The sequence below is a fragment of the Lissotriton helveticus genome, chromosome 1_1, assembly GCF_964261635.1.
Source record: "Lissotriton helveticus chromosome 1_1, aLisHel1.1, whole genome shotgun sequence".
NCBI classification, from domain to species: Eukaryota; Metazoa; Chordata; class Amphibia; order Caudata; family Salamandridae; genus Lissotriton; species Lissotriton helveticus.
In genome coordinates, this window is record NC_136057.1 from 1,394,747,887 (window position 1) to 1,394,762,255 (window position 14,369).

The 14,369-nt window shown below is 42.3% G+C and overlaps 1 protein-coding gene and 1 long non-coding RNA gene across 2 annotated transcripts in view; one reads left to right on the top strand and one right to left on the bottom strand.

Moving 5' to 3' along the window:
* Positions 1–14,369, top strand: part of LOC144825601 (coiled-coil domain-containing protein 159-like) — a 209,675-nt gene that overhangs the window by 118,875 nt on the left and 76,431 nt on the right. The window contains exon 7 of the mRNA XM_078684169.1: positions 12,152–12,233. Coding sequence (XP_078540295.1) covers positions 12,152–12,233 — 82 coding nt within the window. The remainder of the gene's footprint in view (positions 1–12,151; positions 12,234–14,369) is intronic.
* Positions 1–14,369, bottom strand: part of LOC144825757 (uncharacterized) — a 223,084-nt gene that overhangs the window by 6,587 nt on the left and 202,128 nt on the right. The gene's annotated exons all lie outside the window — the stretch shown is intronic.

Below are 14,369 nucleotides of genomic sequence, written 5' to 3' on the forward strand. Positions count from 1 at the left end.
ACAAAGCCAGTGCACACCAGCGCAGACCACCTGTCACCACGCTGCTTCAGAGGGAAAAGAAAGTGCTTTCTTTGCAAATTAGAACTCTGAGGGTCCGATCGCCGATGCCTGCACTTGCGGTGATTGAACTGTTCAAAGTTTCCCCGATCCTGGTGGGACCCACACAAAAGCTCTCGTGTAGTACCTCTGGAATCATTGCTTTAGACCATGAATGGCTGCAGCTGATTAGAAACCTACCATCTCAGAGGGGCGACGGGAGACTCCCTCACCCCTTCGAGCTTGCGAGACTATTGGGGCTTAAACAGTCTTTAACCAACTTGCAAGGAATCGTGGCGATTCCTTGCAGTGCCCGTGAAATTCAAGCTTAATGCGCATGTGCATTGAGCTTAAAAGCGCGTGCACATGCCCCCAGCCGCCTGCTTGCATGTATTTTCCCTCAGCCGCACTCCTCCCACACCCCCGCTCCGCCCCCTCCCCTGCCTGCCGTGTCGCATTTCTTCAGTTCCCTTAGCCGCACTCCAGGCCCCTGCTGCTTTCACACCCTCATGCCGCTCTCCCCGCTCCGCCCCCTCCCCTGCCCGCCGTGTCGCATTTCTCCTCCCCCTCCCCACAGCAATGCCCTCCGTCTTGTTTTACCCGTTTCTTCTTTTCTCTATCTGTCCCGCGTCCCTTTCTCTCTTTGCCTCGCAGCGTCTTTTTTTTTGCTTCTGATGCCCGTATGTTTCTTTACAGTATCTCAAGCATGCCAAAAGTTCTTTTGATTTAAACATAAAAAACGACCATGTCTAGAACTTAAAGAGCAAGAGATTAGTGCCTTTCGTTTTTAAACTCTGATTTCCTCAAACAAACATGAGCCCGCGTCCCTTTCTCTCTTTGCCTCGCAGCGTCTTTTTTTTGCTTCTGATGCCCGTATTTTTGTGCAGGCAACCGAGGGGTTCATTCATGGCTGGCCGGTGGCCGGCCGTACTTTCAGTTTCCTGCTTCTCCAGCTCCTTCCTCTCTGCTGGAAACAGACAAAAGGCGCCAGTGGTGCACAACATAGACGGAGCCATCCGGCTTAATGATTGCTTTGGAATTCCATGTGTTAACAGTAAACAGACCAGAGGCGCCAGGAGAGCACAAGCCACACAGAGTTGCACCCCCACCTCCCCCTCTCGCCTTAGTCAAACGAGGTGTTTGTAACCAAGGCTGCGTCTTCTTTGGTGCGTTTATAATGTACATGGGATGTTTGGGTTCATGCTGGGTAGCGCTGCAGCCATTGACTCTCCCCCAGCCCTACCCTCCTTTGGCTTCTATAACGCACTGTTGTAGTACTGTTAAGGTGGGCTAAAATACAGGCACTTTCTTCTAAACTAAACATATGTTTGTCGTAATCTCTTTGTTTTAAAGTGCAAACAATGTTTTAAAATGCTGCCGCTGTTAGTTACATGAGGTGTTTGTAACCGAGGACGCTTCTCCACATGATCGCCTGCCTCTCGCACACATGTGAGTGCGTTTCAACTATGTTTTATTAGTACCGTGCTGTGTGTTGGCTTTTTCATATGTTGTCATGGGTCTATATTTTTATAATAATGGCAGCGCTTTAGGCAACGCCACCTGCAGATAATTACCCGGACGTCTGCTGAGGCAATCAGCAGCGCTGCTCTCGAAGAATAACACGGGGGTCCATAGCAGTGCCACGCGACCGGTCCAGCGCGCTCTCCTCCCTGCTACCGGGAGCCAAGACAGGCAGGGATATCCTTAAATTGCACAGCCAACGAAACTCCAGGGCAAATGTGGTAAGGGGATAAACAAGGGCACGGCGAAAACATGGCAACAGTCACCGCATGCAAAACTCGATTGCTGTTTAATTTCCTACCCCACCACCATACACGCATACAACCACTCACACATACAACCACTCACACATACAACCACTCACACATACAACCACTCACACATACAACCACTCACACATACAACCACTCACACATACAATCATCCACACATACAACCACCCACACATACAACCACCCACACAACCACCCACACAACAACCACTCACACATACAACCACTCAAACAACTACACACACAACCGCACACACAAACACACACATCTGTCGCACACACATCTCACACACGCAACGCCACTCACACACGCAACGCCACTCACACACGCAACGCCACTCACACACGCAACGCCACTCACACACACCACTCACCCACGCAACGCCACTCATCCACGCAACGCCACTCATCCACGCAACGCCACTCATCCACGCAACGCCACTCATCCACGCAACGCCACTCATCCATTTGAAAAACTAAAAATGTCAAACTCTTCTATTGCGAGACCTATTGCATTTTCAATGCTTGTTTAGGAATGTTTGTGCACCGCTTTGGTGCCCCCTCCATGAAGAAGTTAATTTGCTTCTCTTTTGTGCCCATGTAGGGACCCTGAACTACCCAAAGCGTTGTTACTATTGTTCATCCACGCTCCAAGAATTTTATTTTGTTTGTCTCCATTCGGCATTATGGAATCGCACTAGGAAGTTACCATAACGATTCTAATAGAAGTGCAGGGGTTTATGTAACCAAGGGTTACTTTAGGCATTTATTGTGATACTTATTTAAATTGCATAACTTGAAAAGTCCTTACATGTCTTATAAGTATTTAAAGTGATATTTAAAATTAACCCTCCAAGGGTACACATATGAAATTGTAATTGTTTTGATCTTGCTCTCTTCAGAAGGAGTACTGTTTGTAAACTTATATAACTTGCCACGGGTACCTTGTATTTTTGAGGTTTTGGCCCTAATGTGTTTAAAAATGTAGAGAATAATATTTATATAACCCTGTGTGAAATCTCTTTTGTGGTGAATTAATTGTGTTACTGTGTCAGCGTGTTGCAAAAATGCTTTACTCATTGTCTCTGGAGATAACCCTGCCTGCTCTGTACAAAGCTACCAGAGGTTGAACACAGGTTATCTTGGAGTGTAACTGACTTGCCCTGACTAGAGGGGTGGTCTCTGCCTTGCTTAGGTGCATATCCTAGCCAACCAGAAACTCCATTTCTAACAGCAGTTTATGCTGAACTTTTCTTATTGGAGGTGGAGCATGACTGATTTTCACATTGCTCTGTCCAATCTGAGGTGGCATGGTGGGCAAAAAAAGGATGCTAGACTGGGAAGTAGCCCTTAGTATTTACTAGGTGCTGAGATTAATTCAAGCATTCCACCCATCCCTTTTTTGTTTACTTCATTGCAGTCAGCAGAACGCACTGGGGCTGAATGGGGTTAGAAAGCTGTCCCTTACAAAAAGTGGTATCAAATATCACCTTTATTATCAGTTGTTAAAGGGCAGATACAGGTACACGGGTGAGAAGTCACTGAAAGCTACAAGGGCAAGATGGGGTAAAATTCTGCTTCAAGCCTTGAATAAAGTAAGCAGATCCAGGTGAAATGTCATCTTTTGTTACCAACTACAGGAGGCCCAGCAGAAGATACCTTAACCAAAGTTAACTTCAGGTAAAGAGGCAGGTAATAGTGATCAGATTCAGAACTAGGAGGAAGAACAAGTGACAGAATTTAGAGAACTGCTTAAAGTAGAAGAGGCAGTCCAGGTATTCACAGACCCGATCTGGGCATTATGGTATCTGAGATCACCATCAGGCCCAGCAGAAGGTACAAGGGTAGAGATCAGCAGAAGGTGTAACAGGAAGAGTGAGGTCAGAGGTCATCTCAGCCTGCACATGGAGTGCAGGGATATTGTGGAGTTTCTGCCACAAGTTCAGTGACCCTTTCTGGGAGCTATTGTCTTCAGAGTTAGCGGACAGAGGTAAACCTGAATATAGGGGTGCCATTCATTTCCTATTGGAGAGTGCACAGTAGTGACCAATGGCTTGCTAGAGGAACTCTTTGCCATGTCTGAAAGAGTGTATTACTATTTTAAACAAGGAGCCACAAGAGATTCTGTCTCCTGGATAACATTTTGGATAGTAGGCATAAGAGGATTGTGGTCAGCCCTTTTTCAAGGACATGAATACTTATCTTAGATATTTATGGTGAATACAAGCCAACAAAAAGCCATTCTGCTATAAGTGATTCAGCTATAGCACAGCAGTTTACCCATACACTGTAATATTGAAATACATTCAACCTTTTCTGTCCTATTCACATCTCTATGCATGACCCAAACTCCAGCCAATCATAACCTACCTCCCCCAGCTTTTCCTCTGCCTGAAGCTTCCAACTGTCAGATTTTCTACCACATGTTCAGTATAAGGAACCCTTTTACAGCTCTTTTGATTTAGAGGTTTGTTTTTACAGTTACTGCCAATAAACTGAAGCTAAATAACAACAAGGCCAAGATTCCAAGCAATGAATCTTTGTTTAAGGCTTGTAAAGCCTGTGGAAAGATATATATAATATATCTATATATATCTATGCAGTGCAAGCCGAGCAAACGGACCACCGGCCAGCAAGTGTAGAACAATGCCTGCTGGGTAATGTAGTTCCACTAATGGAAACCTTGGTGCAATCCGTGCCATGTTTTGCGGATACCCTCAACACTACTTTAGTGATTGAGTCAGAGACAGAAGCTGATGGCAACAGTGGAACTATGTCGACACAAAGCATCAGAAGAAGGTAGTAACCGAAACGCGTCATGCAATGTGTTGAATAAATGGAGTTCAAACGTACCTTTGTGCCGCCTCTTCTACTTCCCAGGAAGGAGATGCTTCGGAATACATTGCGTGAAATCCCATTACACGCGGGGCTGGCACCTCTCAGCGAGTGTCTGAAGGAGGGTGATAATGGGAGTGACCTGGACCGCCGCACAAATCAGAGGCCGCATGACGACGCTGTCAAGGACAGTTCATACTATATGGAGGGGTTTCGTTAATTCATCGAGGTCCCCGAGCCTGCGGTATTGTGAGGCATGAGAGCGAGGGAAATGGACTCTGTTTTCCCAGAACAAGTGCCATGGCTTCAGTCAGCGAACATTGCTACTCGGCTGCACATTGGGACAATGCAGTGCAAGCCGAGCAAACGGACCACCGGCCAGCAAGTGTAGAACAATGCCTGCTGGGTAATGTAGTTCCACTAATGGAAACCTTGGTGCAATCCGTGCCATGTTTTGCGGACACCCTCAACACTACTTTAGTGATTGAGTCAGAGACAGAAGCTGATGGCAACAGTGGAACTATGTCGACACAAAGCATCAGAAGAAGGTAGTAACCGAAACGCGTCATGCAATGTGTTGAATAAATGGAGTTCAAACGTACCTTTGTGCCGCCTCTTCTACTTCCCAGGAAGGAGATGCTTCAGAATATATATATATATATATATATACATATATCTATATATCTATATATATATATATATCTATATATATATATATATATATATATATATATATATCTCTATCTATCTATCTATATATATATATATCTATATATCTATATATATATATATATATATATCTATATATCTATCTATATCTATCTATATCTATATATCTATCTATATCTATCTATCTCTCTATATATATATATATATATATATATATATATATATATATATATATATATATATATATATATATATATATATATATATATATATATATATATATATATATATATTGATGAGCCACCCCCCAAGTGCCTGTATTGTTTATATCTGGACCAAAGGCCACCTGAGTGTCATGTGTGAGACTTTTTCAACAAAGACTTTGAAGGATCGCAGGAGGTTTAGCCTTCAAAATTTTGGAGAAAAAGATGGATATGGCTTCTTCTAAACAAGGTGAGCCTTCAACATCCAGTGAAGAGGAGTTGAGCAAAGTGACTAACAAGCAGACTAAAGGGCCCTCAGACCCTGCCAGTAAGGGTCACACTACTGGTCAGGTCCATTCTGGAGGAGAAAGATGCAAGGAGCATTATGTGCAAGAATCACTAAGATAAGAGGGTTATTTCTAGTGATAAAGGGATTGCAAATGAGAGGCCTAAAGTCACCTCAGGGACTGGTAATGAGTCATCTTCGAAGGCCAGTGACGGTAAGGCATAGGTGTAGAAGGACTCGCCTTGGACAAATAAATTAATTTAAAAAGTGCTGATGTCAGCAGCTTGTTAAACATTGGTTTGGAACTGTCGACAAAGACTCCACTGTCAATGAAATTACCATCAACGATAACATCACTGTCGACGAGGAGAGTACCGTTAACAGGGTCATCACCATCGACAAGGGAACCATTGATGATGGACATGTCATCAACATCGTAGAAGAAGTTGACACCTATACTGTCATTTACGGAAAAGAAGACTATAGTGAATACTCAGTCAACAAGGGATTTGATAAATCAAATGAGAGACTTCAGTGGAGAAGGGCCAGAGGAAGAATGAAGAGCAACTCATCCTGAACAACTGAATATAAAATACATTGAGTTTGAAGACAATGAATATGTGGGTCAGTAGGGATCTCTGATACAAAAATAGCAATGGTCGCCAAGAGCGTTAGATAATGAAAAGAGAAAGGATGAATGGGTTCATCCATCACAGAGGCTGTTGCAAGTTCCACTGTAAATGCTCAATTATTTGCAGGATTTGATTTGTGATATCAGTAAGAGGCTTCCACCACCAACATAGACTGAACTGTGAACTGGAATGTTAGAAACACTGCAACCGCTGAATTTGCATCCAATGGAGCCGCATGGTCAAATTAAAAAGAAGACTATTTTATAAAGGGAACATGGTAAAGAGGTAAATGAGGATTTAATGTTTAAAGAGGAAAATAGACAAGGGAGTCAAGGTAATGATGTTGTTGGTGTAACTTCACCATTGACCCCAGATAATGTTGATCAGGATGAGGATGTTGATATGGAGGATAAACAAGGACTTCATGATGATGATGATGATGATTGATGATGATGATGATGATGATGACTCGTATAGTTTCAAAAGATGCAATCCCGGAACCAGCGCACAGAAATTCCCTGCTGGATAATATTAGAAGGTTTCATGCTCTAATCGGAAAAGCATGAGCACGTTTTAGTCTTCCTACATCTGAAGTGCAAAAAACATATTTTCTATTTGATTTTACGGCGAAATCACAATGAAGTGCAAGTTCTATCCCTGTATTAGAACACCTGTGTGAGGAAAGTCGAACCATGATGGAATATCCAGAAACGGCGTCTGTACATTTAGCAAGAATAGACAAAAATTAAATGCAACGGATACTGCAGATTGACTGCTTTGTGAATCAGGTAAAGACATATTCATTGTTTTTGGCAGGAGATAGCAGAGGCCAAGAAATCAATTGACTCCTTGTACAGCTTCAAGTGATAAGGAAGACAGTTAGTGGGACTCAATGGGAAAGAGTAAATGTGTTTGCTGCTGATGCTGTTAAAATTGCAAATGCATCAGCAATTGTTGCAAGTTATGACACACAACTATGGTCTGACATGGCCCAGGCTATTGAAGCACTGCCTGAAGAGAATAAGGAGCAGGCAGGAGCAATATTGAAGGATGGTTAGCAAACATCCGTGGCATTGATAGATACATCTACATATGCATTTAGATAAATAGAAAATGCCACTGTCATGAGGAGGTCTGGCTAGCTGGAGTACATGCTATTTGACAGGAATAATGACTTTGGAAAAAGGTGGGTGAAGCATTTCAGATACAGTATACGCAACCAAATAGAGGATTAAGAAACCAATATCTAAGAAAAGGTCAAAAACAGAAAGGATCATTTTTTAGGCGGTATGGATAATTTGGTTGGTATAGAACGTATGGCCAACAAAGACAACAAAAACAACAGAGAGTTATAAACAAGATAGGCATAAGAGAGGCAACCAGACCTCCAAAGTCAAAGCAAATGGAGGAAGAGCATGACTGGACAGCCAGCATTCACTCATAGATTCAACTGTTAGTGGTAGGAAGAAAACAGCATATTTTAGAAGAATGGCAGTAAAAACCAACGGGCAGGTGGGTCCTAGATATTGTAATTTCTGGAGAAAACCCCATCTCTACCACCAATCCCAGAGAAACACAGACATTGAAGCAAGAGATATTAAAGCAAGTAAAGAAGGAAGCTATCAAGAGAGTATTGTAACACATGATTCACATGTTAGTTATGAGTGCACCACCAGCTTTTCTACTAAGGTTAACCTGTCTGACGCTGTCACGAGGGTGGGGGAGGGGGTTGGGAGTTGGATTGGGGAGGGGACTTAATTTCCTAGTTGGGATGATCATTAGTGTTGTTTATTTGTTATGTAGAGTATAGGTCCTATGAACATAAAAATATAAACTGCATTTGCACTGTTGTAATAGACAAATAGTACGCTCACGTGATGGTGAGACTGTCTGTGAACAGGATATGATATGAGGACACCACAGACTGTATACTGCTTATAAGATCCCAAATTGCATGTGCATGTCCTTTGTACCTGATACACTGGAAGCGGTTTTAATAAAAACAAGTTAAAAAAAAAATCAAGAGAGTACTGTTACGGGAGAAGAACACAGGCTTCTACTCAAAGTTCTTTTTTTAAAACCAAATCTGGAGATTGATGCCCAAAGTTGTATTTTAGAGGGCTGAACAAGTTGAAAAGTAACAAGAGTTTCAGGTTGGTCACATTTGGAAGAGATTTTGTCGTTTATACAGAAGGGAGATTTCATGTAGTTAATAGACTTAGAAGATGCTTACTTCAATTAACCAATCCACAAAAGTCACAGAAAATATCTACAATTTATCTTGAATGCCCTTCCATTTGGACTGAGGTCAGCTCCTCAAGTTTTCACAAAGTGTGTGCCTCTAATAGTTGCATACATAAGAAGAGCGGTAGGTATGGTACACCCGAACCTGGAGGACTAGCTTGTGAAGCAGACAATCTTCAGAGTGTGAAGATTATGACTAGTTTCACAATGACAACACTTTTGAGGCTAGGATAAGCCATCAACGAAAAACAAGATACTTTTCAAGCCAAGCAGAGATCTGGTGTTTTTGGGAGCAAGAATAATGACAGCGCGAGGGATGCAGTCCCTTCTCAGCAATGAGGCAGCAAGGCAAAGCAACAGGTAGCTATTTTGTTGGGAACGCAAAATACTTTGTGGAGATTGCTCAAGGTAATTATGGACCCCGTACTGGTGGCCTTCAGAGCTAGGAGAGGCACCTTTCCCAAAAAACTGGGCCAAGAATCTAGGCAGCAGGATTGATAATAAGCTATCAATGGAGGAGCAGGTGAAGACACTGTCAGGCACCTGCTTCGGAACCATGTGGATGCTTAAAAAAGATCTTCCCTTGGATCCCACTTTCGGCAAGAAAAACCCTCATTCAGTTGCTCTTGGTCAGTCAGCTGGATTATGGCAACTCTTTGCTGGTTGGAATAAGGGAAGATCTATTATCAAAATTACGGGTGGTGCAAAACACAGCAGCCTGCCTCGCCCTCAACAAACCTGCGCGCACCCCTTCTTTAACTCTCCTACGCCAACTACATTGGCTTCCTATTAGGAAACAAACCATTTTCAAGATGCTATGTATGGTCTTCAAGTCTCTACAGAGGAAAGGACCAGCCTACTTAAAAAAGAAACTGGCCCTGTATCGTCCCATGCGTCAGTTAAGATCCAGTAACCGCAATCTGCTCTGCACGTGGAGAATAAGCAAGGCTAAAATGGGTGATCGAGCTTTCTCTCATCTAGCTCCCAGCCACTGGAACAGTCTTCCCGAGGAGATCCGGGCCTTTGCCGATCTGTCTTGATTTAAGAAAATGCTCAAGACCTGGCTGTTTTAGGATTATTCTGCTCATGGGTATTCTCTTCTCCGGCGCCGAGAGATCCCCCTGGGGATAATTTTTTGCGCCTAACAAATGAGTATAATAATAACAATATTAATAATGCTGGGAACAATGTCCACCTGCATTCAGGTGATACCACACTGTCACCTCCGAATGAGAGTGATTCAGCGAGTTAGACGAGCAATGGCAGCAGGCACTTGGAGAATGGGATGATGTAATCAGAGTACCACTACTCATGAAGAAGGCTTTGCAGTGGTGGATGAAGGAAGAGAGCATCTTCAATGGTTATGTGTTACAACCAGAACAACCATATGGCTGACAATGGAGGCTTCTCTAGTGGGATGGTGAGAAGATTTAGAAAAGGTTCACATGAATGATGACTGGTGTGTGGGCAAAATAGGAAGAGTGTTTGCATATAAACCTATTGGAGTTGAGAGTAGTAAATCTAGCACTGAAAAGCTTATTTGCCCATAGTGAGGAATCGGCATGTCATGATCAGAACAGACAATACGATAACAAGGAATAAAATTTGAAAACAAGGTGGAACAAAGCCAATGGTTCTTTCAAAGGAAGCTCAGGATATTTGGAAATTGGCAACAATGTGGAGCTCTCAATAGAACACATTCAATGGATGCACAGTGACATAGCAGATCAGCTGAGCAGGCAGTATGCAGACACACGAGCGGAAGATAGACGACAAACAGTTGAAAATATTTCAAAGATGTGGAGCGCCAGAGTGAGACATGTTTCCAACAGATCAGAATTGCAAATGCAAGAGGTTTGCAGGCAGATGTTTTTCCCAGGCACCCCTGAAGATGCTTTTACAATAAACTGCACTGGGAAGCTTGTGTATGCATTCCCACCACTTCCATTAATATCGAGAGTAATATGCAAAATGAGGAGAGAGATGCAAGTTGATTCCCTTGGCACCGGCGTGGGCTTGTCAGCATTTGTATGGAGATCTACGGGAATTAAGCATAGCCTGCGTTGTTCGAGCTAGATATCAACCTACTTTCGAAGAGCGAGGCACAAATTCTTCACCAGAACCCCGAGTAACTTCGCCTAACTGCATTGCTCATCAGGACTTAGAGTTTGGTCATCTAAATATTCCTGTGACTGTAATAAAATGAAAAGAAACCTGAGCATAGTCAAAGATTAGAACATAAATCTTAAACGGAAATGGTTCGTTTTGTGGACACGAGCAGAAAAGTTAGACCCATTGAAGATGGCACCACATTAATTTGTGCCCTTTCTTATTGCATCTCCCAAGATCAGTATTATCTTTTAAGTCAGTTAAAGTCGATTTAACCACAATTTCAAGATTTTTAAGATCTACAAATCAGGTGACATTGTATTCACAAAGCTGCCAACCGCATCACTCCTCTGTGTTCTGCTGCTTACTTGTCCCAACATGCACAGGGGCAGCATCACAGACTCCCTGTGCAATCCCCGCACTGCTATGAGAACAAGGTTGGGATTGGCCTGAGCGGGCTCGTTCAGGAGTCTGTGCTGTTTCTCCAGCCAGGCTGTTCAAAACAGCCCGGTTGGAGAAACCTAAGTGCCCATGTGTGTTTGAGACGGTCAGTCAAACACACATGCACACATATAAGTGCACAAACCAGTCCCCCTCCCTCCTCCCATGGCCCCGGCCCCGCCCCTCACTGCACGCTCAGAGCTAGCAAATGAAAAATAAAATGATTTTAGTAAATCGTTTTATTTTTCACCTGATGGCTTTGTGCGTGTGGGGCGAAGCTACTTGGCCATTGCGGAGGAGCCGCCCCTGTATAGTATATATGGTACTGCTTTGATAAACTGAGATCAAGCATGTGAATCTATGAAAGATCCTATGCTGGAGAAGAAATATAGTTACTTACCTGTAAGTTTGGTTCTCCGACATTGGCATCTTTCATAGTTTCCTGTGCAACCCACCCACCTCCCCTTGCTAATAGGCTTAATGTCTTTATTGTTATACACGCACAATATAGAACATCTGGCAGTTGAAAGACTCAGGCAGGGGAACATCTGGGTGGGGCTGGAGCTTGAGCCATGTATAATGATGTAGATAGGATAGAAAAGTTTGAATGTAATTCTACTGAGTGTATGGGTCCTCTGATGCATTTTAGTTGTTACGAGGGTTCCCAGTCTGACGACGGGGAAGGATTCAAGCATGTGAATCTATGAAAGATGGCAAAGTTAGAGAACTGGAGTTACAGGTAAGTAACTTTATTTTTTAATACGTATTGATTATATACACATTTTGCAGTGTAGTGGTAGGTCGATTGAAATATTATTGTGGGTCAATATTTTCAATCTCAATATAGTGATCCACAACAGTGCTAACGCCACTCATAGTTCATGTCCGTTGTGTCATCCTGAGGTGGTGGAGTGCCTGAACCAGTCCATCTCCATGCTCCAGCAAGAAAGTTGCCAGCAACTTCGCAAAATCCAACGTCTGGAAGGTAAGTGCCATATCCCAACCACACACTGCACTACTGTCCTCTCCCCAAAACCATTGCACTTATGGGTTGGGATAAGATTTGAATGTCAAACACTTTGTCAATATATGCACATATCCTCAATCTGTTTATTGTGGTCAGGGCTGAAGGCCACTGTAGGCAGCTGTCTTAGGGCCCACCCAAAGAAAGTAATTTGATTGCAAGAAAAGGGCTTATATATAGCCCTGATGTTAGTGGTATGGAGAAAAACCAAACAGCAAATCATCTTTTTAGCCCAGGGTTCTTCAAAATGTGCTCAAAGAGTAAGAAATTGAATGGGAAAACATTGTCTCAGAGGTCTGGCTCTCCAAGGCATCCGATATTCAGAGAAGAACAGCACAAATGCTCACCTTAATTGTTCTTAAAGTTAATAATCATCCAGAGACAAACACATGGACCCTTTTTAGTTGTTTCCAAATTTGGTGTTTTGTTAGTTTTTCAGATTTGAAGCACTGGTTACATTTTGGATTTGGAGCACTGGTTGCATACCAGAGTGAATGCTGGTTGGATTTCAGAACTGGAGATCTACTTGGATTTTAGATTTGGAGTGGTGATTGGATTGCGGAATAAAAACACCAGTTGGGTTTCACATTGAGCAGCAGTTAAATTTAAGATGTGGAGCCTGTTTGCAGATTAGATTTGGGGAGCTGGTTAGATTTCTGACTGAGCACTGGCTGAATCTAGATTCTGAGCTCTGAATAGAGTTTGGATGTGTAGCACTAGTTGGATTTCAGAATTGCTTCACTGGTTCGATTTCAGATCGAATGCTGTGCGAATTGCATATTTTACGCTCTAGTTGGATTTCAATAGCTCTTGGTAACATATCATTATCACAGTTTAATTACTTTGGGATGCAAAAATCCTAAAGTAATAAAGCAAGGACATCAGGTACATTAAAAAAATGGAGTAAGTTGCAAGTAAATATTAAAGGTGAAGCCAAATAGTGATGTATAAGTTAAGGTATGAGGGAAGGTGACAGGTTAAAGAAAAGAAAGTATTAGGTTAATGGGAGCCTATCCTCCACATGGTAATAAAAGAAAAAAATCTAAGATTTCCCTTAACAATCCTGATTTTAAAGCCCAGGAATGTTTGTATAGCTAATTTTAACATAATAGAAGCCAGGGATTAATTACACATGATTAATATCGAAGTGATTCATTTTGCAGAGACAAACAATTGGAAACAGGAAACTTGAATTGGTAGGTTTTAAATTTATAACAGTAGCTGGATGTTAGGTGTGAAGAAGTGGGTGGATTTTAGGTTTGGAACACTGATTTGATTTCAAATTTAGGCCACTAGTTGCATCTCAGATTTAGAGCAATGGTTGTGTTTCAGATCTAGAGCACTGGTCGTATTTCAGATTTGAAGTTCTGGTTCAGTGTCATATTTGGAGTACTGGTGGAATCACGCAATGACCTCAGTTTAATTAGTTTGGGATACAGAAAGCAGGACATTAAAACTCCAGAAGAAGAAATAGCACTGAGTTAAGTACTAACAGGCACATGCATCATTGTTGGCTTTTGCGATTTCTTAATTGCAATTTTTAAGGAATCGCAATTAAGAAATCGCAAAAGCATATGCATGAAGAAATCGCAGAAAAATTTGCGATTTCTAAACATTCCTTAATTGTGACTCGCAAATTGCGAGTCACAATTAAGGAATACCTCCCCATTCATTCCTATGGGCCTAAAGGCCCATAGGAATGAATGGGAAGACATTCTCAATTTGCGATTAGCAATTAGCGAATCGCAAATTGAGAATGCGATTTTAAGGGTGCAGGGGTGTCCAAAGGACACCCTGTTGCACCCCTGAAATTAATCTGTGCACATATGTTGTGCACATACCATGAAACTTTGAAAAATGCACAAAAGTGCATTTTTCAAAGTTTTCGCAAATTACCATGAGGTTCAACCTCATGGTAATTTGCTCACCCTAATTGCGAAATCGCTATTTATAAAACTTTCATGCATTGCATTTAAGGAATAGCAAAATGTGATTCCTTAAATGCAATCACAATTTGAGAACTCACAAATATTTGCGAATTCTCAAATTTCGAGGGCCTTCACCCTTGATGCATCCCAAAAGCTGATTTTGCGATCG